The following is a 23,602-nucleotide window of genomic DNA, read 5'->3' as shown; positions in this document are numbered from 1 at the left end:
ACTGGTGTTCATTATGGGGGAGGCGATGTCTCCTGGATCATTGCCACCTCTGTTTTATGGCGTCTGAGGAGTTGCAGGACCCTCCTTGTCTTGGCCGGGCGGTTGCCCCCTCCAATATTCCATGATGTTACTCTGAATTGTCACGGAGATGTGTTATTTTGTGCCCGCAGGGAGGGGTGGCGGCTGGTTTCTCGTGATTCTTGCTACTTCGGCTTTTATGACCACGTTGCGAGGTACCTTCTTCAGATGCCTGGGGGTATGGGGAGTTTATAGAGGCTGAGGGGCTGGGGTGGTGGCTGGGTAATGACAGGTTGCGCGTGTCTTGAATGGCAACAACAAACCTTTTCCCTTTGCATGAACAACCCCCAACTTGTCCGTTAGGAACCCCCCCAACTTGAACTAAAAACATGCTTTGCTTGGGGCGCAGGTGCCTTTCCAAGAGTTGGCTCCCGTTTCCAATGCTGATATTGCCCTGACGGCAAGTTTCAACTTAGGTGTGTGCAGGTATTTCATTTATTCTTCAGGAAGGGATTCTACCCATTCTTTCTCTCCTCGGTGGTCCGGAATTTTGGTTGGCTGGTTTGCACCCCTGTCTGTCTAGAAACAATGTGGCTTCGTAGGGGGTAGTGAAGAATTGTGTACTCCCATCATATTGGATGCAAAGTTTCACCGGAAAGAGCATCAAATAGGGGATTTGGTTGTCGCAAAGTCTATGCCTGACATAGGTAAAGGACTTCCGCTGGGCCTGGACTGATGGGGAGAAGTTGGGAAAGAACTGAATGTCATCGCCATCATACTGGAGTTTGCCTTTTTCCCTTGCCATTCTCAAGATTGTGGCTCTATCCTTATAATTTAGTAGCTTGGCTATGATTGGCCTAGGTGGTGCGCCTGGGATAGATCTGGTGGATGGGATCCTGTGGGCTCTCTCCACTACAAACAGTTAGGACAGCGCAGTGGGTCTGAACAATTCAGTGCATATTTTTTCGATATGTTCCTCCATTTTAGTCTGTAGCTGTTGTTCTCTAATGCCAATCACCCTTATGTTGTTCCATCAGGAACGCCCTTCTAGGTCCTCATTTTTAACCAAGACTGTTTTCATTTGACCTTCTAGTGTAGTGACTCTCATGGTAAGTGAAGAGGCTCCATCATCGAGATCTGAGATTCTCTGCTCAACATTGTCCAATCTGTCATTGTGTTTATCAAGACGGTGTTGGAGAAGGTCTACTTTGGATGATAGTGTGTCCATCTTGCTGCCCAGGCCGCCTATTCCGGCTTTTAAGTCCATTAGTATTTCTGATATGTCTGGTGGTTGAGGATTCTCTTCTTCTGGGAGGTTTGACGGGGACTCTGGGTGACTCTCTGATCTGGAGGCTTTAGATGCTGGGCCAGCATCGAAATTGAGTTTTCTCTGGTACTTGTCAGTTTTGCCCATGGTGGCCCAGGTAAGGGTGTGTCTCCTGATTTTGTTAGGGACCGAACTGTTTAGGAGTGGAGCCGAGATCTTTGGTTTGGAGAGGTTGCTGTTCCTAAGAGGTGTGAGTGGTCACTTCTCGTTGTCTGTTGGAGGGGCTGTTGTTTTCTTTATTGTGAGTGGTAGCAGGGTGCTGCCCTCCTGCCACCGATTGGCGCCTAGCTGGGTTGGTGCAGCGTGGGGGGGCTGGGGCGAGCCCTGTGCTTGATGCTGATGTTGGTTGTCTCCACTCTTGTTGGGATTCCGGCACTGGTGGTTTTGGCGCCGTTCTTGGAGGATTGAGGCCATGTGGTTTGGACTTATAAATCAGCATTTGGCGGTGTGCACTTATGTTGAGTGGTGCGCCGCTTATATGGCCCTGGGGGTGGGGGACACTCGCTGCTGGGGAGCGTTGGAATGCCACCTTCTGGGAGAGCACTTCTGGTGGTATTATAAGGTGCACTGTGCTTATGGCCCTTTTATCAGATGTCTCCTCGTAGGCGCCAGTTACTAGTGCTAATGTCGGTTGCTCCTGCTCCCCTCCTCGATCTGTATCCACTCCGTCCCCGGGCCGCGTTGCGACTTTTCCCTCTCAGCTCATTTCTTGAGTCCGCTCCGGCTCCGTTTCGTCTGGCGAAGGGCGGGTCGCTCCGATCCCTCCGCCGGGATGCGAGGGTGCTTCTGCAGCTGCCTTGCCTCATCCCTACTTTCACAGGGCTGCTCGATGAAACGGCGGTTGCATTCCCCCCAAGTTCAGGTAGTGGTGTTTGCCCGGCTTGGTTTTGCAGCAGTTGTCTGGCAAGATCATCAGTGTGCTCCTTTGACACAATCAGTTCTCTCCTGAGGGCATTAGTTTCTTGGCGTCAGGTTTTGTGTGGCTGGATGCAGGGGGGGGCGCGGCTCCGGCCACCGCCAGTGCTGGCTGTGGGGGCTCTCTTACTGCTCACTGTGGTGATTATCTCCACCCTCCGGCGTTTCCTTCTCCTCGACCGCTGCCTCTTGCGTGTCTCGGCATCACGACCGTTGTCTCACACGCGGTGTAGTTTGGCTCTTTGGGTCTGCGTGAGATCGGCTGATGCGGCCTACCCCACGGTGTTATCTTGATGGGGGAAGCTCAGTTTTCACAGTTTTTCCGACCGCAGGGTCAATCTCGGGTAGCTTAGACGTTGTGTCTGCATATATTGAATAGTGCACGTCAGGGATGCCGCGATTAAACAGGATTCATTTGGGTGGACGCCGGGAGCTCACAGGGATGCCGCCATCTTGGTTGGGCCTCTAGCGCCCCCTAATAATAACATAGGTTTCTGAAATGAAATGTTAATACAAGTACCTAAATTACTGTGTTGACTGCTTTTGACAAATTATATTTTTGAAATTAAAAAGAATCTATAAGGGTGTGTGAAAGGCTGTGAGCATCGTCCGTGATTCCATGATGACACGCGATTGTGTTAAGGCATTGACAGAAGCATTTTTCCATGACGGCTGCGCATGGCAAAAGCATTGGTGTGCAGGGGCGCAACAAAACTTCCATTTCGGGGTGGGAGGGGCTAACTGGTGACGGGAGAGGCCTAATTAGAAAATGGGTGTGGCAAACTTGGAGGCTCCACCCCCTCTGTTCTACCCCACAGGTTGTCTGGCGTTGGGCACAAGTACCAAATGGTAGCAGCCCAGCATTACACATAGGCATTCATGCAATTACACATTCACTCACTCATTTAAGCATCCCATTTACCATACACTCGCTCATTTACATGCACACCCAGCCTCTACTTACATCACTCACTCCTTCAAACACACATTAGACACACTCCTTGAACACATGCACACACAATGAACTAATATGCATTGCTAGTTTTAGAAAAGGCTTTCCTCACGTCTCTGGCTAACAAGAAGCAAGTGTGCACATCAGCCCCTTCCCCTCAGATGTGAAAGAGCATATCATGTTCACACACATCCTTGGTCGGGGCGGGGGGCTGGTGTGTCCATTTGATTTTTGTTAGGCATAGAGGTAAGGGAAGCCTTTCTTGAAACTAGCAGCTTTAAAGTTTTGCTGCGTTTGTGCAAATACATTTTTCTGCACACACACGCCTGTTTTAGGAAACGCTTTCCCCTATCTGATTAACAGAACAGTATGGCGTTCAACGCCAATTAGCTAATCGGGCCTCAGCCCCGCCCTCAGCTCACCTTTCAGGGTGGGGGGCTGAAGCCCGATTAGCTCAATGGCTCACGCACCTTTTGGTGTGATTGTGTTGCAAGAGCAGTTGAACTTAACTTACATGTATGGGACTTTTCGTCACCACAAGATGGCTATGGTGACAAAGTTTGGGTCGTGGTGCAAAGGTCATGATAAAGCACGTGATTCTCTGTATAAGACACAGTGAGTGTACATCGCTGTGAGGTGCAGGGCAGGGGTAGAGATGACATATTGAGAAACAGTGAGAGGAGTGACCATTTCTTTAAGGACCTTTGTACCACCGCAAAATATGTTGCAGTGCTGTGGGCACTTTAAAAGTGAATTGCGCCAAAAAGTCGAAAGTGAATGCTGCTAAGATGTCGAAAGTGAGTGCTGCTATGATGTCGAAAGTGAATGCTGCTAAAGAGTCGAAAGTGAATGCCGCTAAAGAGTCGAAAGTGAATGCCGCTAAAATGACAAAAGTGAATGCCGCTAAGATGACATAAGTGAATGCTGCTAAGAAGTTGAATGTGAATGCCTCTAAGAAGAAGAGTGAATGCTGCTAAGATATCGAAAGTGAATGCTGCTAAGATGTCGAAAGTGAATGCTGCTAAGATGTCGAAAGTGAATGTTGCTAACATGTCGAAAGTGAATGTTGCTAACATGCCGAAAGTGAATGCCGCTAAGAAGTCAAAAGTGAATGCGCTAAGATGTCGAAAGGGAATGCAGCTAAGATGTCGAAAGTGAATGTCGCTAAGATGTCGAAAGTGAATGCAGCTAAGATGTCAAAAGTGAATGCAGCTAAGATGTCAAAAGTGAATGCAGCTAATATGTCAAAAGTGAATGCAGCTAAGATGTCAAAAGTGAATGCAGCTAAGATCTCAAAAGTGAATGTCGCTAAGATGTCGAAAGTGAATGCAGCTAAGATGTCAAAAGTGAATGCAGCTAAAATGTCGAAAGTGAATGTCGCTAAGATGTCAAAAGTGAATGCAGCTAAGAAGTCGAAAGTGAATGCCGCTAAGATGTCGAAAGTGAATTCTGCTAAGATGTCGAAAGTGAGTGCTGCAAAGATAATAATAATTTCGCATTTATATAGTGCTACGAACCCTCAGATATCTGAGCGCTGCTTATCATTACCCAGGGTGTGTGGTGCTCATTTATCGACCTCTGAAGGATGAAAGGCTGAGTTTGGCCCTAGCGGGATTCGAACCTGCGTTAGCAGGCTCTGCACGGATGTCAAAGCGAGCGCTCTACTCGCTGTGCCACTTGACCGGCTCAGCGAAAGTGTTTGCCGCTGAAGAGTCGAAAGTGAATGACGCTAAGAAGTCAAAAGTGAATGCGCTAAGATGTCGACAGCGAATGCCACTAAGATGTCGAAAGTGAATGCCGCTAAGAGGTCGAAAGTGAATGCCGCTAAGATGTCGAAAGTGAATGCTGCTATGATGTCGAAAGTGAATGCTGCTATGATGTCGAAAGTGAATGCTGCTAAGATGTCGAAAGTGAATGCTGCTATGATGTCGAAAGTGAATGCCGCTATGATGTCGAAAGTGAATGCCGCTAAGATGTCGAAAGTGAATGCCGCTAAGATGTCATAAGTGAATGCCGCTAAAGAGTCGAAAGTGAATGCTGCTTAGAAGTCGAAAGTGAATGCCTCAAAGATGTTGAAAGTGAATGTCGCTAACATGTCGAAAGTGAATGCTGCTAGGAAGTCGAAAATGAATTCTGCTAAGAAGTCGAAAGTGAATGCAGCTAAGATGTCGAAAGTGAGTGCCCCTAAGATGTCGGAAGTGAATGCTGCTAAAATGTCGAAAGTGAATGCTGCTATGATGTCGAAAGTGAGTGCTGCTATGATGTCGAAAGTGAATGCTGCTAAAGAGTCGAAAGTGAATGCCGCTAAAATGACAAAAGTGAATGCCGCTAAGATGACAAAAGTGAATGCTGCTAAGAAGTCGAATGTGAATGCCTCTAAGAAGAAGAGTGAATGCTGCTAAGATGTTGAAAGTGAATGCTACTATGATGTCGAAAGTAAATGCCGCTAAGAAGTCGAAAGTGAATGCAGCTAAGATGTCGAAAGTGAATGCCGCTAAGATGACAAAAGTGAATGCAGCTAAGATGTCGAAAGTGAATGCCGCTAAAATGTCGAAAGTGAATGCCGCTAAAATGTCGAAAGTGAATGCCGCTAAGATGTCGAAAGTGAATGCTGCTAAGAAGTCGAATGTGAATGCCTCTAAGAAGAAGAGTGAATGCTGCTAAGATATCGAAAGTGAATGCTGCTAAGATGTCGAAAGTGAATGCTGCTAAGATGTCGAAAGTGAATGTCGCTAACATGTCGAAAGTGAATGCTGCTAGGAAGTCGAAAGTGAGTGCCACTAAGAAGTCGAAAGTGAATGCCGCTAAGATGTCGAAAGTGAATGCTGCTATGATGTCAAAAGTAAATGCCGCTAAGAAGTCGAAAGTAAATGCCGCTAAGAAGTCGAAAGTGAATGCAGCTAAGATGTCGAAAGTGAGTGCCCCTAAGATGTCGAAAGTGAATGCTGCTAAAATGTCAAAAATGAATGCAGCTAAGATGTCGAAAGTGAATGCAGCTAAGATGTCGAAAGTGAATGCAGCTAAGATGTCGAAAGTGAATGTCGCTAAGATGTTAAAAGTGAATGCCGCTAAGATGTCGCAAGTGAATGCCGCTAAGATGTCGCAAGTGAATGCCGCTAAGATGTCGAAAGTGAATGCCGCTAAGATGTCGAAAGTGAATTCTGCTAAGATGTCGAAAGTGAGTGCTGCAAAGATAATAATAATAATAATAATTTCGCATTTATATAGCGCTACGAACCCTCAGATATCTGAGCGCTGCTTATCATTACCCACGGTGTGTGGTGCTCATTTATCGACCTCTGAAGGATGAAAGGCTGAGTTTGGCCCTAGCGGGATTCGAACCTGCGTTAGCAGGTTCTGCACGGTTGTCAAAGCGAGCGCTCTACTCGCTGTGCCACTTGACCGGCTCAGCGAAAGTGTTTGCCGCTGAAGAGTCGAAAGTGAATGCTGCTAAGATGTCGAAAGTGAATGTTGCTAACATGTCGAAAGTGAATGTTGCTAACATGCCGAAAGTGAATGCCGCTAAGAAGTCAAAAGTGAATGCGCTAAGATGTCGAAAGGGAATGCAGCTAAGATGTCGAAAGTGAATGTCGCTAAGATGTCGAAAGTGAATGCAGCTAAGATGTCAAAAGTGAATGCAGCTAAGATGTCAAAAGTGAATGCAGCTAATATGTCAAAAGTGAATGCAGCTAAGATGTCAAAAGTGAATGCAGCTAAGATCTCAAAAGTGAATGTCGCTAAGATGTCGAAAGTGAATGCAGCTAAGATGTCAAAAGTGAATGCAGCTAAAATGTCGAAAGTGAATGTCGCTAAGAAGTCAAAAGTGAATGCCGCTAAGAGGTCGAAAGTGAATACCGCTAAGAGGTCGAAAGTGAATGCCGCTATGATGTCGAAAGTGAATGCCGCTAAGATGTCGAAAGTGAATGCCGCTAAGATGTCGAAAGTGAATGCCGCTTAGAAGTCGAAAGTGAATGCCGCTTAGAAGTCGAAAGTGAATGCCTCAAAGATGTCGAAAGTGAATGCAGCTAAGATGTTGAAAGTGAATGTCGCTAACATGTCGAAAGTGAATGCTGCTAGGAAGTCGAAAATGAATTCTGCTAAGAAGTCGAAAGTGAGTGCCGCTAACATGTCGAAAGTGAATGCTGCTAGGAAGTCGAAAATGAATTCTGCTAAGAAGTCGAAAGTGAGTGCTGCTAAGAAGTCGAAAGTGAATGCCGCTAAGATGTCGAAAGTGAATGCTGCTATGATGTCAAAAGTAAATGCCGCTAAGAAGTCGAAAGTGAATGCAGCTAAGAAGTCGAAAGTGAATGCAGCTAAGATGTCGAAAGTGAATGCAGCTAAGATGTCGAAAGTGAATGCAGCTAAGATGTCGAAAGTGAATGCAGCTAAGATGTCGAAAGCGAATGTCGCTAAGATGTCAAAAGCGAATGCCGCTAAGATGTCAAAAGTGAATGCCGCTAAGATGTCGACAGCGAATGCCACTAAGATGTCAAATGTGAATGCCGCTAAGAGGTCGAAAGTGAATGCCGCTAAGAGGTCGAAAGTGAATGCTGCTAAGATGTCGAAAGTGAATGCCGCTAAGATGTCGAAAGTGAATGCCGCTAAGATGTCGAAAGTGAATGCCGCTAAGCTGTCGAAAGTGAATGCTGCTAAGAAGTCGAAAGTGAATGCCGCTAAGATGTCAAAAGTGAATGCTGCTAAGATGTCCAAAGTGAATGCTGCTAAGATGTCGAAAGTGAATGCTGCTAAGATGTCGAAAGTGAATGCCTCAAAGAAGTCGAAAGTGAATGCCGCTAAGAAGTCGAAAGTGAATGCCGCTAAGAAGTCGAAAGTGAATGCGCTAAGAAGTCGAAAGGGAATGCCGCTATGATGTCGAAAGTGAATGCCGCTATGTCGAAAGTGAATGCCGCTATGATGTCGAAAGTGAATGCCGCTAAGATGTTGAAAGTGAATGCCGCTAAGAAGTCGAATGTGAATGCCACTAAGAATTCGAATGTGAATGCGGCAAAATGTTGACAGTGAGTGCTGCTAAAGAGTCGAATGTGAATGCTGCTAAGATGTCGAAAGTGAATGCCACTAAGATTTCGAAAGTGAATGCAGCTAAGATGTCGAAAGTGAATGCCACTAAGATGTCGAAAGTGAATGCCTCAAAGAAGTCGAAAGTGAATGCTGCTAAGAAGTCGAAAGTGAATGCGCTAAGATGTTGAAAGTGAATGCCGCTAAGAAGTCGAAAGTGAATGCGTCTTGATGTCGAAAGTGAATGCCGCTATGATGTCGAAAGTGAATGCCACTATGATGTCGAAAGTGAATGCCGCTAAGATGTCGAAAGTGAATGCTGCTAAGATGTCGAAAGTGAATGCCGCTAAGATGTCGAAAGTGAATGCCGCTAAAGAGTCGAAAGTGAATGCCGCTAAGATGTCGCCATTCGAGGTCCTTGGAAAAGAACAGGCTTTATCAGGGTGTGCTCGGCCTTGTGCTGGGCTTTAAGTTGTTGAGAGAATTTGGACATGAAGAACACCACCACAAAGATCCTAAAAGAATCATTCACTATGCAAATAAGAGGTAGCAGGCAGAAATACAGCCAAGATGGACTCTTTCATTGTATGAGCTCTCCAAAGAACTCGGTACAAGGCGAGAGGGCACAAGACCCTGTATCCATTCAAATATATTTCACACTCTTCGAACTAATATCTGTCACACATGGCCAGCAACTTAAACACACAGGACCATATGTGTGTGAAAAAGGCACACTGTGGGATATTAACCCCATTTTGCACATCCTAAATATTATGTCAAAGTGTCCACGCTTCAAGTCACCTTAACATTAATTTATTAATTGGGCTAGCCCTTAGAAATATTAAAACAATTCAGCAAATATCACAAAACATCATGATTTGATGCCGTATAAAAGCAGATTATTGAAGCACATTGATTCCAAAAATGACAATGTTTACAGAATAAATTAAAGAAGAAGAGAGGAGTTGTGGAAAGACTGCCTTTATACAATTCATTTCCCATAGCGTCACCCAACTATTACCACCAAGACTTCGAAATTGCTACAGTTCATGCTTGAGTCTACTGGTTGTCCCTCGCCCCGAACCGAGACACCCCCCCGATCCCCCTCCGCATGGAGAGCAGGGTTATGTATACACCAGCCATGTATCCAGCTAGAAGTACCCCGGGGGATCCTCTCAGGCGACGTTCTTAATCTCCCGAATGGTACAGCCGAACTGAACTTCTTTTGGGGGTTCAGGGAAAGCGGGTCGTGAGTCCCGCTGGTGTGGTTGCATTTGGTTAGATCTAACCAATCAATTAAGGGTGGTGGCGGCCCCCTAATGTACTCGACGCACCCTGATGTTGCCCCAGTCCATCCTACATCTGACCCGGCTCACTGCAGTATTTGAATACAACCGTATAATTGCTTGACCCCTACCGATCATATTTGCATTGAGTCATCTGTTAAACAAATACTTTTCATTGGTTTATGGTGTTTTGTATGGACTGTATGAATCGATGTTAGAAGTATTCAAAAACGTAGTAGAACGACGCTCCCACCGTTCCCGCTCACTTCGACCACCGGTATGAATACTGGATACTTTACAGCACGGTTTGTCAAGGATATAAGATCTCAAGGAACAAATAATTAGATTTTCTCGTGTTTCCAGGATGGGAGAGAGTAAAAAGCAAGACATTTAATGGAATGCTATAGTAAAGGTGTGCTCTTTTAATGAAGGGTTTAGGTATTCACTTACGGTGGGATGAAGAGGTCGTCTAACCTTCACCTAGAGACCCTTTGCCCATGTGGATGCTGGTGACACTGGGGCACTGCCCGGCTGTGCCTAGGTGGAGAGCAGGTGTAGTGTGTGTCAGGTGGATTGCATGTCGTGTCTGTGCAGATGCAAATCTCTCAAGTTTCCCCATTCCATACAAAAGAAAGCCCCCCCCAGTCCCCCAGTCCCCTTTACTTCTTGGAATTCTGCAATCTGTACTACTACATTTTAAATGGTAAAGACAAAGCTGCACGAGGACTGGATGTCCTTTTTCAAGCGTGGGATAGTAATCTTGCTAGGTTTCACCATCCATTTTCTCTTGAAATGTTGAGACTTGTGCTTTTGCCTCTCCTAAATTAAATGTAGGACTACGCATCCCAGAATTCCACCGGAACATACAGTATTGGATGGCTATTTCATGTATGGAATGCAGAATTTGAGAGCTCTATGTGATTCATGTATGGTGTGTGCGAGGAGTGCTTGTTCACAACTGGGTAGACTGGTTGGGCTGAGAACTGGTGCAAAGTCTGAGGGGTGGCTTCCTTTTGAATTCGATCAATTACACAGACTATTGCAATGACATCCACGGAGTACAGAGTGTTTCTGCGTTGAGTTCAGGACAGGTGTCTTGTGTGTTTAATGTCCCATGACCTGGATGTAGGATGCCTAGAGACCGTCCGCTTCCTGGTCGAGTTAGGGGTGTGCTGTCATAGATTTGCATTCCATCCCCATCTGAGGTTCTTCAAGCCCCAAGAAAAATCATTGGGCTACATTGGAAGTAGCGGCACTCAGACGCTGACCGGTTCATACATGTTTGAGAGTTTCTTGGCAGTAAGTAAAACTCACGATTAGGCTGTGTTGGAGCTGCCCTGCTTTTACCCAACTTTATCAGTAACTGGTTGACACATGAAAAATACAAGCCCTTTAAATATTGTGGATTTTTGAAAATTAATTGATCTTATCGTTGACATCTTAAGGCTTGATTCATGGATTTATTTTGCACTGTGCAAAGTGACTTTGCACTGACAACAAACACCCTGATTCATGGAACTGTGCAAAGTGTATCTATGCATTGGCAAACACCCTGATTATAGAACTAAAAAAACGTATAGACTCCATCTACTTTACGTTTCTCAGTGAAGTACATAGACTCAATAAGATTTTCCAACATTTCCATTTGCATTTTGTGTTATGCTAATGTGAATATTGTGGCATTCATCCCCCGTTCCAGGGACTGGAACAATGGATACCAGACCAGCAGCCAAAGTTATCAGCCCAAGCAAAGCAAGGGTGGATTATGAGGTCTCTGGACCATTATCCCCCCCATTCCGGCCCCTGTAATGGGGGATGAATCCCATTAGCACCCTAGGTTCCCAAAGCGGGAACCAGGGTGCTAAAAAAAGGATTTTCCTTCCTACATCGGGACGCCTTAGGCGTCCCGGTGTAGGAAGGAAAATCCTTTTCCAAGATGGCCACCATGGAAAGGAAAGGCAGGGTTCCATACGGGGCCCCTCTTAGCTTTCCATGGCAGCCTGCAGAACATGAAAAGAGAACCCTATGACCATATTACCACAAGCACATTTTTCTTCCCTTTCAAACCTATCACAATTTCGAATAACTTTACACAAAGCCAGTCCCAGGTGGACATGCCACTTTAACCCCATGAGTTGTCCCTCGTGGTCATGGCCAGTAGCCAGATTGTCCAGATCATGACCTTATTCCACTGCTTATGGCCACAAGCTACATCTCAGTCACAAAGGTATATCACTATTTTTTGTACCTACATTATGACACTTGTCAAAAAATAAATCGCGGACGCATTTGCAAAACCATTCTTTAAGGTCCTTGCCAATGCTCCTCACACAAGTTTCCTGAAATCCACCCGTTTTATATTTTCAAAAGTGTCAAATGTATGCCCATACAATAGTCATATATCAGCCTCCACTTGACAAAATCCATTCAGACTTTACAAAAACATGTATATCTAGATTTCAAATCTTTTTGTAAACTTTTGTGTAGGTTCATCAAATTTCACCACATTTATAAGCCTTTACAATATTTTGGGACCCCCCCTTCTAATTTTGCCCCCTCTTGACAGAATCCCACCAAACCCATTCAGAATCGGGTTAAGATCATGCAGTTATATTAAGTGGCGCCAAAGTTATAAGCCATCCAAGAACTGCTTTTCACCAACCCTGTAATGCAGAGGTGCCCGCAAACTTTTCAGGATTGTTCGCGAACCTCCAAACTGTTCACGGACTTTCACAGTGAAAAAAGCCCGTTTTTTTTGCTTCTTGCAGCCATATCCCATCCTTATCACCCCTCACCTCCTCAGAGATTATTTCATGTCCGCAAATCCATGATGGCGGGTGCATCGAGAAAATGTGACGCACCTCATGCAACCAATCAACGAACACGCTGTCTGTCCGCGAACACAACGTAGGTCCATTGGCCAATTGGTGTCCTGTTCGCAGAGCGAACATTGAAGTGTGTCCGCGGAGCGGACATAGATATCACTAATTATTTGGGACCTACTTTTTGTAGGTTTTAATAAAAAATTACTGGACGGTTTCCACCAAATTTAAAAAAGCACGCTTTCGGGACCAAGCCGCCACTCCTACCGCAAATTTGGTGTAAATCCGTCCAGCGGGTGGGCTGTAGGTGTGAGCAAAGTTTTTCTCCATTCAGTCTATGGGAAAAAAAGACATTTTGGACCACCCCATAACTTTGCGCCCCTCTTGACCAAACCTCACCAAACTTTGCAAATAGATTCAGGGTGGGCCATATGCTTACCTTGCAAGGTTTGGTGAGGTTCGTCCAGGGGGAGCAAAGTTATAAACCACCCAAAAAGTGCTCCTCCTATGGGTTTAGCAACTTAACCATAACTACATGGCCACTACCACAGGTCAGCTAATATATATGCAAATATCATTTATATTAGGTTTCTTGCATTGCCCCAAATACTCAACAATATCAGAGTGGAGGCATTGTACTAATATAACCCTCTGGTTAGGAGCTAGCCAATCAGGAGGCTAGAAACACGGGTTGATACTCCTGATCTATCCCTGTTCCAAGCCACCTGATCGCTGGATCCCAAGCCCACCATCTTCCTCTAACGCCGCTACAGTCCTTTTGCCTCCCACCCCCCAAACTCCACTTACCTGTTTGCTACGGTGGCGGTTGCCGCTGCAGCTCCAGCAGCTTTTCTCCTTGTTCCATTTGGCTGCCATGGAAAGGGAAGAGGTGCTCATACTGAGCCCTGCTTTCCTCAACCGTGGCAGCCATCTTTGCACAATATTTTCATTCAATGAATGGGAGGCTGCGCGCGTCTCGTTCTTTGAATGAAAATACTTTTTAATACCCCGGGTTACCGGTTTGGGAGGCTTGGGGTGCTAATGGAATTATAAACCTGTTCCATGGGCTATACTGGGGTAACGTCCCGGTGCCCTCGTTAAATGCACTTGCTTTGCTCGGGCCTTTAACTCGGGCTGCCGGTCCGTTCACCCAGTATAGCCTGTGGAACGGGTTAATAATGTTATAATATTACATTTGAGGGCATTTTTAGCACCAGGGTGATGCCCATTAAAACACATCTAGTGAGGACCATGTGTACGGCTGTCCAGCTATACACGGGTGCCTATATATCTGGGCAAGGTGTACATTCACAGTGCTGTATTGGTGTAAAGACACTTTGATGTGTGGGGGAAGGCTATTATTATGGAAAAATGGCCAACAGTTTGTGTATTTACTTTATTACCAATGCTACTAGAGGTAGGGGGTACCTCCACAAGGAAAACGAGAGTGGCTGCAACGTGTCCCGCCCAGCCCCCAGGTAGAGCATCCGACAGCTAACAATTAGTTCCCTGCTCCAAACCAAAAAAGTTCAATACTTTTAGAAAAGTCTTCAAATAAATATATTTCTGCTGCTGTTTTGGGTGCCGCCACAATAGCCATCCTCCCGGCTCAGGAAACAATGGAAGGAGAGAATGTCTGCAGTTTTTGGAGCACCTTTTGTGCCGAAGAGTCTGCCCCTGCCCTCTGCTGGCTGGGCTGATTCCACATGGCATATCCTTGATGGGGGGAAGGCATGGTTGGCATCCCAACCCTAAAGCAGGCCTCTGACAACTGTTTAAGATGGGATTCCAGGGGCAAATATTTTAGTAAAGCCCCAGAAGTGCAGGTGGTGGCTTGCTTGGACTTTAGGCCATAATAATGGAGGCCTAGCGGCCGATTGTCGCTCTGGGGGCTCGCTTCCAGGGATGGGGTCTCCTGGCTCCACGTTATTGCTTCGCCTCTGTTCTGGAACCTGCTTTCGGTGTGAGCCGGCCTTGTTGATGAAAGGGGCATGGATGGACTCTGCACTTTCAGGTGTCTGCCAGCTGAAGACATCAGGCAGCTCGGGTGATCGTTTGTGGATGTAGGCACATCTCGACAGCTCCGGCGACATGATTCCAGGAAGCTGTTCCATTGCTCGCCATTTTCTCTCCGACAGGCTGGCGAGGAAGTTACAGTCAATGCATGGCCTTCGTGAGCTTTACTGTACACAGTATTGTATAATCCTGGGTTATTGAAAGAGGTCATCAATACATCACCATTCGTTGCATCAATAAACCGGCTCTGTTTGATCGGTGGGTACAAGTCGAAATCGGTTGTCCTTCGGAGGAGCGGGTCTGATTCTGCTCGCTGATTTGGCTGTAGAGCACCCACTTGAGGTGCTTTGCAGTGGGACTCAGACCTGGCAGCTTTCTGCCAGTCTGGAGTTGACAGCACGGACTGGGTGGGTGGGATCATGTGCATGGTCAATTCATGAGGTAGAGCCTTCAAAAGTCTGTTTGGGGTGATATCTGTCAGAGCAGCAAAGGCGCCATTCATTCTTGCAGAAGGAGCCATCATGGAAGCCGGATCGGCTGTGAGGTCCAATGAGGTGTCCATTCTCGGTTTAGCAATGTCAGGATAGTCATCTTTAACAGGAAGTGGGCCATATGGGTTCCTAAAGTATGTGGGGTTTGGAGAATGTAAATTTGCCATCACAATGTTATTCACTACAGCAACACTCCCTCCAGGACATGGATCTCTGGAACTAACGTGGCTCTTCAAAGGGCCTTCTGCCTTCGGGATCTGATGCAGAGGATATAGAGAGGAAACCTGGTTGAGAAACTTGGGAACGGTACATGTCGGGGAAGAGGAAGGATCTGGTTGGACCTTCTGCCCACTAGAAGGTTCAGGACTTTGTCTTTTGGATGACAGGTTCAGAGGAAGCTCTTGCCTGCCTCCATCTTGGCTCTCGTCCCAATGACGCCCCACGGGTTCCGTCGGCACGTGCGCCACTGGCCGTTCTATGAAACTTCTGTTCGGTTCTCTTTGTTGCACCCTTGAGATGTGGTTGGAGTACTCCAAAGACAGCGGGAGGGTGGCACGGGCGGTTGAAGGAATAATGATCATTCCCTGTAAACTGGGGAAGAGAACAGAGCGCTCCAGTTGCTGTTGCTGCCATAATTGTTGATAGTCTGTTAAGCGAGAGATGCTACCCATTGAAACCCTGTTGATGCTTCGATGAGCTGAGTTGGTTGCGTCCTGCAATACCAATAGAAAAGGAAGAGTTACTACAAAGTACACCCGTACTCAATTCCACACAAACAAATGACTTAATGGAGTTACTGGTTTGTTGGCAGAAGTTGACGACAGCCCCCATTTAAGTCACATGTCTGCCTGTTTCATGCCTTCAAATTCGTCAGTTTCTATAGTGTTTAGGTGAAATGAAACATTTCAAAACTTCATTAATAAGAAGAAGAAAAAGAATCCATTGAAAACTCCATGCCACAACGATCAGCCCTAATCGATTTCCAATAAATGCAGCCTAAGTCTTAGCAATGCATGTTCAATTACCCATGGCCAGAGAGACACACAGAAACACATATGCCAGTGTCTGCTCCCTGTGTCGTCCTGCACTGCTCGGACAGTTCTGGAGTTCAGCCTGGGTACATCAGCAGCTCAAGCCACACAGAGGAGCTCTACACATGTGCTATCCTACCTAACAACCTAAAAGAAACCTCCTCATGGTAGTTACTGGACTCCAAAGAAAGTATGTGTTACAACAAAAAAACACATGGGTTTTTTAAATTGAAATTTACTATTTTGCCTAAAAATATACTAGTCAACCATGTGCACTCCTTTTTTTTAACTTCCTGAAAAATACATTTCCTCCTGCCTCCCACCAGGGGAGAGTAAACTACACAGTTATATGATCTGTGAGAAGAGTGGAGAAGTTTGTTTGTTCAGGACCACAAGTCCAGTTAATTGTACTCAAGAAGCTAGCAAGAATGATCTGTTTTACTTGGCATGTTCCAGATAAGATCACTACGTCTCCCACAATGCACTGTAGTTGCCTAGTACGAGGCCTAGAACCATAGTATGCACTTTCCATCACTATGCCTGCACAATGCTCTGTGCTTGACTGGCGGATGGCTCTATGTCTTCTCTACATGCATTTCACCTGAAGCCCAGTGCTGCATCGAGATTTTCCAATCACCGCAAAAAATGTGAAATGGGCACTATGAAAGTAAAGAGTGGAAGTGGTGATGTGAGAGAGAGAAGGCACAGGGGAGAGCAAAAAGGGGAGAAAGGAAGCACACACTGGGGGTAATAGAGCACAAGGTGAGTACATGTGCTACTGTTCTGGTTATTTCAGCTATTACGTTTACTACTATTACATGCACAACTACTACATTTACATTTGCTGCTATTAATTTTCCTACATCTACTATTACATTTACTACTATTACATGTACTGCTATGACATTTACTACTATTACATTCACTATTTCTACGTTTATTACTATTATATTGGCTGCTATTACATTTACTGCAGATACATTTAATACTATTAAATGAACTACTATTACATTTACTACTATTAAATGTACTGCTACTACATTTACTGATATTATATTTACCACAACTACTGTGTGTACTACTATTACATTTACTACTGTTACATTCACTACTACATTTACAGCTACTACGTTTATTGCTATTATATTTACCACAACTACTGTTTACTAGTGTTACATTTACTACTACTACATTGACATTTGCTGCTATTATATTTAATACAACTACTACATTTACTACTATTACCTTTATTAGTACTGCATTTGCATTTTTTGCTATTAATTGTACAACTATTACGTTTACTAGTATTACATTTACTACTACTATATTTACATTTACAACTATTACATTAACTACATTTGTTGCGATTATATTTACTATAAATATTACATTGACTACTATTAAATCTACTACTATAGTTATTACAACATTTACAGCTTTACCATTTACTACAACTACCACATTTACTACTATTATATTTACTATACACTACTCTTACATTACTACTATTAGATATTCTACTATTACATTTACAGATATTATAGATACTACAACATTTACTACCATTTGGTTTACTACAACTACTACAATTACATTTACTACAACTGCTAAAACATTTACTACTGTCAGGTTTACTACTATGAAATGCATTATTAAATATACTGCTATTATAGTTACCACACCATTTACTATTATAACATTTACTACAACTACTACATTTACTGCAACTACTACTGTCTTTACATTGACTTGTACTACTTAATTTACTGCTATTCCCACTTCTACTATTTCTACCGATAGTTATGTTAGTATTGACAATAATGCTTCCCCGGGATGTAAAGTCATAGTTGGGGTTGGGTGGACGGCCATGTCACGACCAGCCACATTCCAGAAATCTCAGAGTTTTCAATGAAAAGAATTTTCAATTATCTGACTCTTTTATCTCATCATTCACGAATTATTGATGCAGGGAGTAGTTAGAAAGTTGTATCCTGTCTACAAGGCAGATATTTTGGCCAGAAAACCTGTAGTTCTTTGGCCAAAGAGCTATTGGAATAATAGTTTTGAGTTGCAACTATTGTTTTGCAGTTTTTTTGCAAATAATCCACTTGCATTTACTTCCCTCCTCATGACGTATAGAACTTTAGTTCTTGTAAGGGAGGATGATAACTTAAAGAAAAAGCCCTCTTTGCCCTCAATTGAGGCCAACAGCATTTCTTGAGCTGCTTTTGCTGGACAGAAGTGACACCACGACAATTACCCATGCACTGTATTCAAAATGCATGGAAGCTCCACAGTTGAGGATAACATAGCTTTGCTCAGTGTCTATACGTGGCTCGGAGGCTCAGGATAGGACGGGTGGCGTTCTTTTGGAGAGAGGATAGCACACGGGCAACGTGCTGGCCTTGGAAGCAAGACTACGCAGAGCAACAGAGGTTCGAATCCCCGATCCGCTTAGAAACCGAACTCCGGCATTATGCGCGTTATAAAAAACGAATTAAAATTAACATTTTACTTCCGGTGGCATTAGCAGAACTTCTCAGCAGGACCTTGCTTTCTTAATTGTGCAGCACCAGCTCTCCACAGCAGGGCTATTATGATTTAAATTGGTCATGAGCAACGCTTTTCAGTACATGAACTATCATTTAACGCAAAAAGCACAAATAGAGGTCTTTGCATTAAGTCAAACCAATTGCAATTTTTCAGAATACATTTGTTTAAGTATTAACAATATCTATTGTCACTTCAAACAGTTGCACTTGTGTAAGTAAAGTAAAGTGAAAGGAAATGAACTTCATATAACAGCCAGTTGCTCTTAAATGATGAAATAAGCAGTAACGCCGACTACATGACTCCGAGTTTCACCTACTCAGGGTTTTTCAAGGTGGTTGTAAGGTCAATCAAAGATGTACATGCAAAACTGCTATCACTCAAACGATATTAAGCAAAGTAAAAGAACATAAAATGTAAAAGAAAGCAAGAGAGAGAGAAAGTAGGTGGGAAAAGGGAAAATAAATAATATTAAAAAGAAAATCCATTAGTCATATTAAAATAAATATTCACCAGAACAATGTAAATGAGCAGCAAGTTTGAAAATCATATACTAATCATGTACCTCCATAGTAGTTAGTAAAGTGTGCTGTGGTAATGCTGCTCAAATTGAAACATATACGCGCTCCTATTGAGCTGTTGGATATGTCCAATGAAGCTGAGAAATAAAAGAAAGTCCCTAATTAGTGTCTGAAAGTCCAAAACATTCTTTCATGCAGAATCAAAATAAAGGGTTCATAATAGATGTCTCTATTGGTCTTGGAAGTGTGCCCTCTTCCTCTGCCGTGTTCGCCTTCTAGTAGCGTCCCTCATGACTTCTAGAACGCCATCTTGTAACACAAGTAAATATACTGGCAGTGATGTCATCACGCTTAGACGCGTATGACGTGCTATACTAATGAAAAAGTGTGTCCCGATGATAGCGTCAGTTTACGCGAAGGTCACGTGAGATGAATTAGAATTATTCCTTCCAATGAGAGCTATGTTTTCCTAGGACTTGCTGTGCACATATTTCGATGAACATGACATAATATCCCAATGAAAGTACATGTCCAGCTGAGAATTCCAGTTTATGTAATTTAGGTAATGGAAAAAGTTGCGTGAGACAAGAAGGAAGAGGGAATGGGAATCATCCCCTTAAGTGAGAGGTATGTGTTACAGTCATGTGATCTATATCGTCCACTCTATTTCCAACTGTATTCCTATAAAAATAGGAAAACACAACAACCGAATTTTTGATTTTCAGGAAAATGTGTTTGTTAGTACACTGCATGTTGGTTTGTATCTCTAATGCTGTTACACTGCTGTGACAGCCCATAATTAAATCAATATTCTCATTGAAACTTGAGCAGCATTACCACAGCACACTTTACTAAGTACTATGGAGGTACATGATTAGAATATGATTTTCAAACCTGACGCACATTTACATTTTTCTGGTGCATATTTATTTTAATATGTCTAATGTTTTTTTCTTTTGAATATTTATTTCCCCTTTACCCACATATTTTCGTCTCTCTTATTTTCTTTTGCACTTTATGTTTTTACTTTGCTTAATAATGTTTGATAATAATTGTTTTGCATGTAGAATTTGATTAATTTTATTTATTTGCATTTATAAAGCGCACAGAACTGCCCTGGGGCATCGTGGCGCTGTTACAGCAGACTTGATCTTGAACATAGCATAGGAATATAGTAACAGAGTACAACAGTTATTTGCAGTGGGACATTGAAGTTCCAGGGTTATGCATTGCTGTGGTTACAGTGCAAGCATAGCTGTGCTTGGGAAAATTCACATTGGTCATAAAACATTGAACCTAGAGGTTATGCTATGCTGTGGTTACAGTGCAAGCATAACTGTGCATGTGGAGGACTTTATCGGAATAGGAGGGTTTTGAGGTTTTTACGGAAGGTGTGGTATGATTTTTCGTTCCTTAGTGAAGTAGGTAAGGAGTTCCAGTTTTTAGGTGCGAGGTGTTGGAAGCTGGATCCTCCCGCCCTGGATCTTTGAAACGTGGGGACATGGATCATGTTGGAGCGGTGAGCTCTGGTGGGTCTGATGGAGGCTTTCGGTGTGATTCTTTCTGAAAGATAGGGTGGGGCATCCAGAGACAGGCATCTATGTGTGATGGCCATGGCTTTGAAAAGTATGCGTTCCTTCACCGGTAGCCAGTGAGCATCTTTCCTTGCTTGCGAGATGTGTTGCCTTTTGGGAATGGACAGCGCTGCCCGGAGCGCATTGTTTTGCGTGATTTGGAGTTTTTTAAAGTTGTGGGCGGAGGGGCCTAGGAATAGGGCATTACAGTAGTCCAGTTTGGTACCTATAATGGCTCTGGCGATGGACAGGCAGTTTTTAGTGGAGAGAAAAGGCTTGACAGCGTTTATCACCTTGGTGGTGAGCACTGAGGAAGAGGCTATGGCGTTGACCTGGCGAGACATAGATACTGAAGCATCTAGGTGAACACCTAGGGTTTTAACAGTCTTGGAGACCGTGATGGTAGAGTTGTCGATGTTGAAGGATTTGTATTGAGGGGGGAGTTTATTGAGAATTTCGTTGGTCCCTACTATGAGGATTTCGGTTTTGTCCCCGTTTAAGCAGAGGCCGTTGGCCGCCATCCAGGTTTGGATGGCTGTGTAGATTCTGGTTAGTGCTGTTACATTTTCTTCATAGGTCCCGTTAGCGGGAGTAGTACCTGCGTATCGTCTGCATAGTTGTTGTACGCTATGTTACGACAGTCGAGGTCATTGAAGAGAGGGAGGGTGAATATATTGGAGAGAGTGGGGGCGGTGCAGGAACCTTGGGGGACGCCGCAGTGGATGATGGTAAGGGTAGCAGAGGCAGTGTCTGAGAAGACTTTCATGAGTCTGCCATTTAGAAATGAGGCCACCCATGCAATGGCTTCCGGAGAGAAGTGTGCTTCATTTTTTAGGTGCATGCCTAGGATATCGTGGTTGACAAGGTCAAAGGTGGCAGATAGATCCAGTAGGAGAAGGAGTGCCGGTTTGCCTTTGTCCATAGTGTCTGCAAGCTGTATTTTTAGATCGAGTAGGGCTGACTCTGTCCCGTGACCTGGTCGGAAGCCCGACTGTCTTTTGCCTAAGATATGGTTGGTTTCAAGATAATCCTGGATTTGCGTGTAGGCAACTTTATCCAGAATCTTGAGCAGGAAAGACACGGTGGTGATCGGCCTGTAGTTGGTAGCTACTTCTGGGTCGAGGGTAGGCTTTTTAGAAGCGAGCGCACCCAGTCTTCTTTTAGACTGTCTGGGACTGTATTGGCGTTGAAGGAGGCGTTAAGAAATGATTTAAGGAAGGGGGCGAGTGTTGCAGTGCAGTCTTTGATCAGACTGGCGGGGCAGGGATCTCCTTTGCAGTTGGATGGTTTAATCTTGTTCATTATCTCAATAACTTCGTGTTCTGTGACCTCCCTGAATTTGAACGGGGTGGTGGGGGCTTTGGTGGATGGGGGCCCAGAGCTAAGGGTAGGCATGTGGCTCGTGGTGGTGGTCGATTTGAGGTGCTGTGATAGATTTTTGTGGTGCTCCTTAATTTTTGTTTGTAAGAGTTCAATTTTATTTAACAGGGCAGATTGTATGGAGTTACACCAAGTTTGGTCTTTAACAATGTCTTGTAATTTGGTGGCCGGTGTGGTGAGTTCTTTGAAAATGGCGAAGAGTTCTTTAGATTCGGAGCTTGCATTAGCAATTCTATCATTATAGGAGACTGACTTTGCTGTGATTATGGCTTTTTTGTATTGGGCAGTGATTTTTTTGTAGGAGGATAGGGTGGCTGGGGAAGGCGATTTCTGCCAGGAGTTCAGTGCTTTTCTTTTCTGTGAGCAGAGTTCTTTGAGTTCAGTGGAGAACCAGGTATTTGAGTATTTAATAGTTTTGGCTTTTTTTGTCTGTAAGGGGGCGATGGTGTCTATGGCAGTGCTTATGGTGCTCTTGTAGATATCTGCTAACTCTGACGGGTCGGATGACTTGAGATCTGTGGAGAGGATGTATAGGTGGGGTGTAATTTTATCTTTAGTAAGATTTTTTAGCGCATCTTGCCAGTGCTGGGGGGATGGGGTTAGGTTTGTTTGTGTTAGATGCGACGGGAATGAAGAATTGAATGAGGTGGGGATTTGACCAAGGAGTTGGGGTGATGGAGCTAATGTCGATGTGACAGTTGTGGTCAGCTACCCAGTCAAGGATGCAGCCTTTGTTGTGTGTGTGTGAGGTTATTTTTTGGTCAAAGCCTAGTTCCTTTAAGGCTAGTGAAAGAGATTTGGCTGGTTTATCCTTTTTGTCATTGTATCCTAGGTTAAGGTCACCTATAAGGATGCTTCAGGAGGTGAGTTTTAGGCTTTCTGTTAATCGATGTAGGAGGTTCTCATGGAACTCCAATAGTGGGCCAGGTGGGCGGTAGACAAGGTTGATGGTGATGGTGGAGTTGGGGGAGAGGGTGGTTTTTATAGCTATGGATTCTATGGTGTCACCCAGGTTAGAGGTGATTTGTCTGGCCTCAAGGTGATCTTTCAGGATGAGTGCTACCCCACCACCTACTGAGGAGAGGCGGTCTTGCCGGATAATGGCGTAACCCTGTGGGATGGTAAGGTTGAGGGCTGGCCCTGCAGCGCTATGAAGCCAGGTCTCGGTGATGGCTAGGATGTCGAGGTCTAAGTTAATTAGGAGTTCGTGAATTTCAGTGGCATGGGCAGGGATGGATCTAGCATTAATGAGGGCACACTGTAGGTTGTGTGTGTGTTGGGCTGAGGTTGGGGTGGTGTTGAGAGGTGCAGCCGGATGTGGTGCGTCATGGCAGGTGTAAGTAAGGGTGTTTGACCGTAAGGGCTGGCGTAGTTGGAGTGTAAGGTGTGATGGGTGGGGCTTGGTGGGTGAAACTAGGGTATCTTGAACGGAGACCTAGGAGTTGGTTCCTGATGTTGGTGGGTCTAGTGTAGGAGGTTATGCTAGGTGGAGGATGACGTGCTGTGGGGTTGCTTTCAGTGAAGAATGATGGTAGGAAGTAAGTAGGAGGAATGTTGGAGAGGAATGTCAGTGGGGCAGCTGGTGAGCTGGTGGATTGGGGATGAGACATGGCGAGAGTATGTGTGGGCTGAGATTAGATAGCAGAGCCACTGGATACTAGGTGGTGCAGCTAGGTGCAAGTGCAGTGAACGGTGTATGGCAA

At 44.6% G+C, this 23,602-nt stretch overlaps 2 protein-coding genes across 3 annotated transcripts in view; one reads left to right on the top strand and one right to left on the bottom strand.

The window, feature by feature from the left end:
• Positions 1-7,218: 7,218 nt before the first annotated feature.
• LOC138515416 (axoneme-associated protein mst101(2)-like) lies at positions 7,219-8,082 on the top strand. Its single transcript, XM_069630263.1, has one exon. It carries the CDS (start codon positions 7,219-7,221, stop codon positions 8,080-8,082), a length of 864 nt encoding a protein of 287 aa, XP_069486364.1.
• A 5,636-nt stretch (positions 8,083-13,718) lies between these two features.
• The window catches only part of LOC138516983 (uncharacterized), a 78,421-nt gene continuing 68,537 nt past the window's right edge, over positions 13,719-23,602 (bottom strand). For both annotated transcript variants that reach the window (XM_069632472.1, XM_069632473.1), the window contains exon 6: positions 13,719-15,556. In XM_069632472.1, coding sequence (XP_069488573.1) covers positions 13,946-15,556 — 1,611 coding nt within the window. In that variant the 3' untranslated portion in view covers positions 13,719-13,945. The remainder of the gene's footprint in view (positions 15,557-23,602) is intronic.

This window comes from Ambystoma mexicanum, chromosome 6q, assembly GCF_040938575.1.
Source record: "Ambystoma mexicanum isolate Mex_15411 chromosome 6q, UKY_AmexF1_1, whole genome shotgun sequence".
NCBI lineage: Eukaryota > Metazoa > Chordata > Amphibia > Caudata > Ambystomatidae > Ambystoma > Ambystoma mexicanum.
Note: the sequence above shows the minus strand (reverse complement) of the source record. Positions and strands in the feature narration are given on the sequence as shown.

Bases quoted from the DNA above. Each gene is read 5' to 3' on its own strand.
- LOC138515416 (XM_069630263.1), top strand. From the start codon at position 7,219: ATGTCGAAAGTGAATGCAGCTAAGATGTTGAAAGTGAATGTCGCTAAC.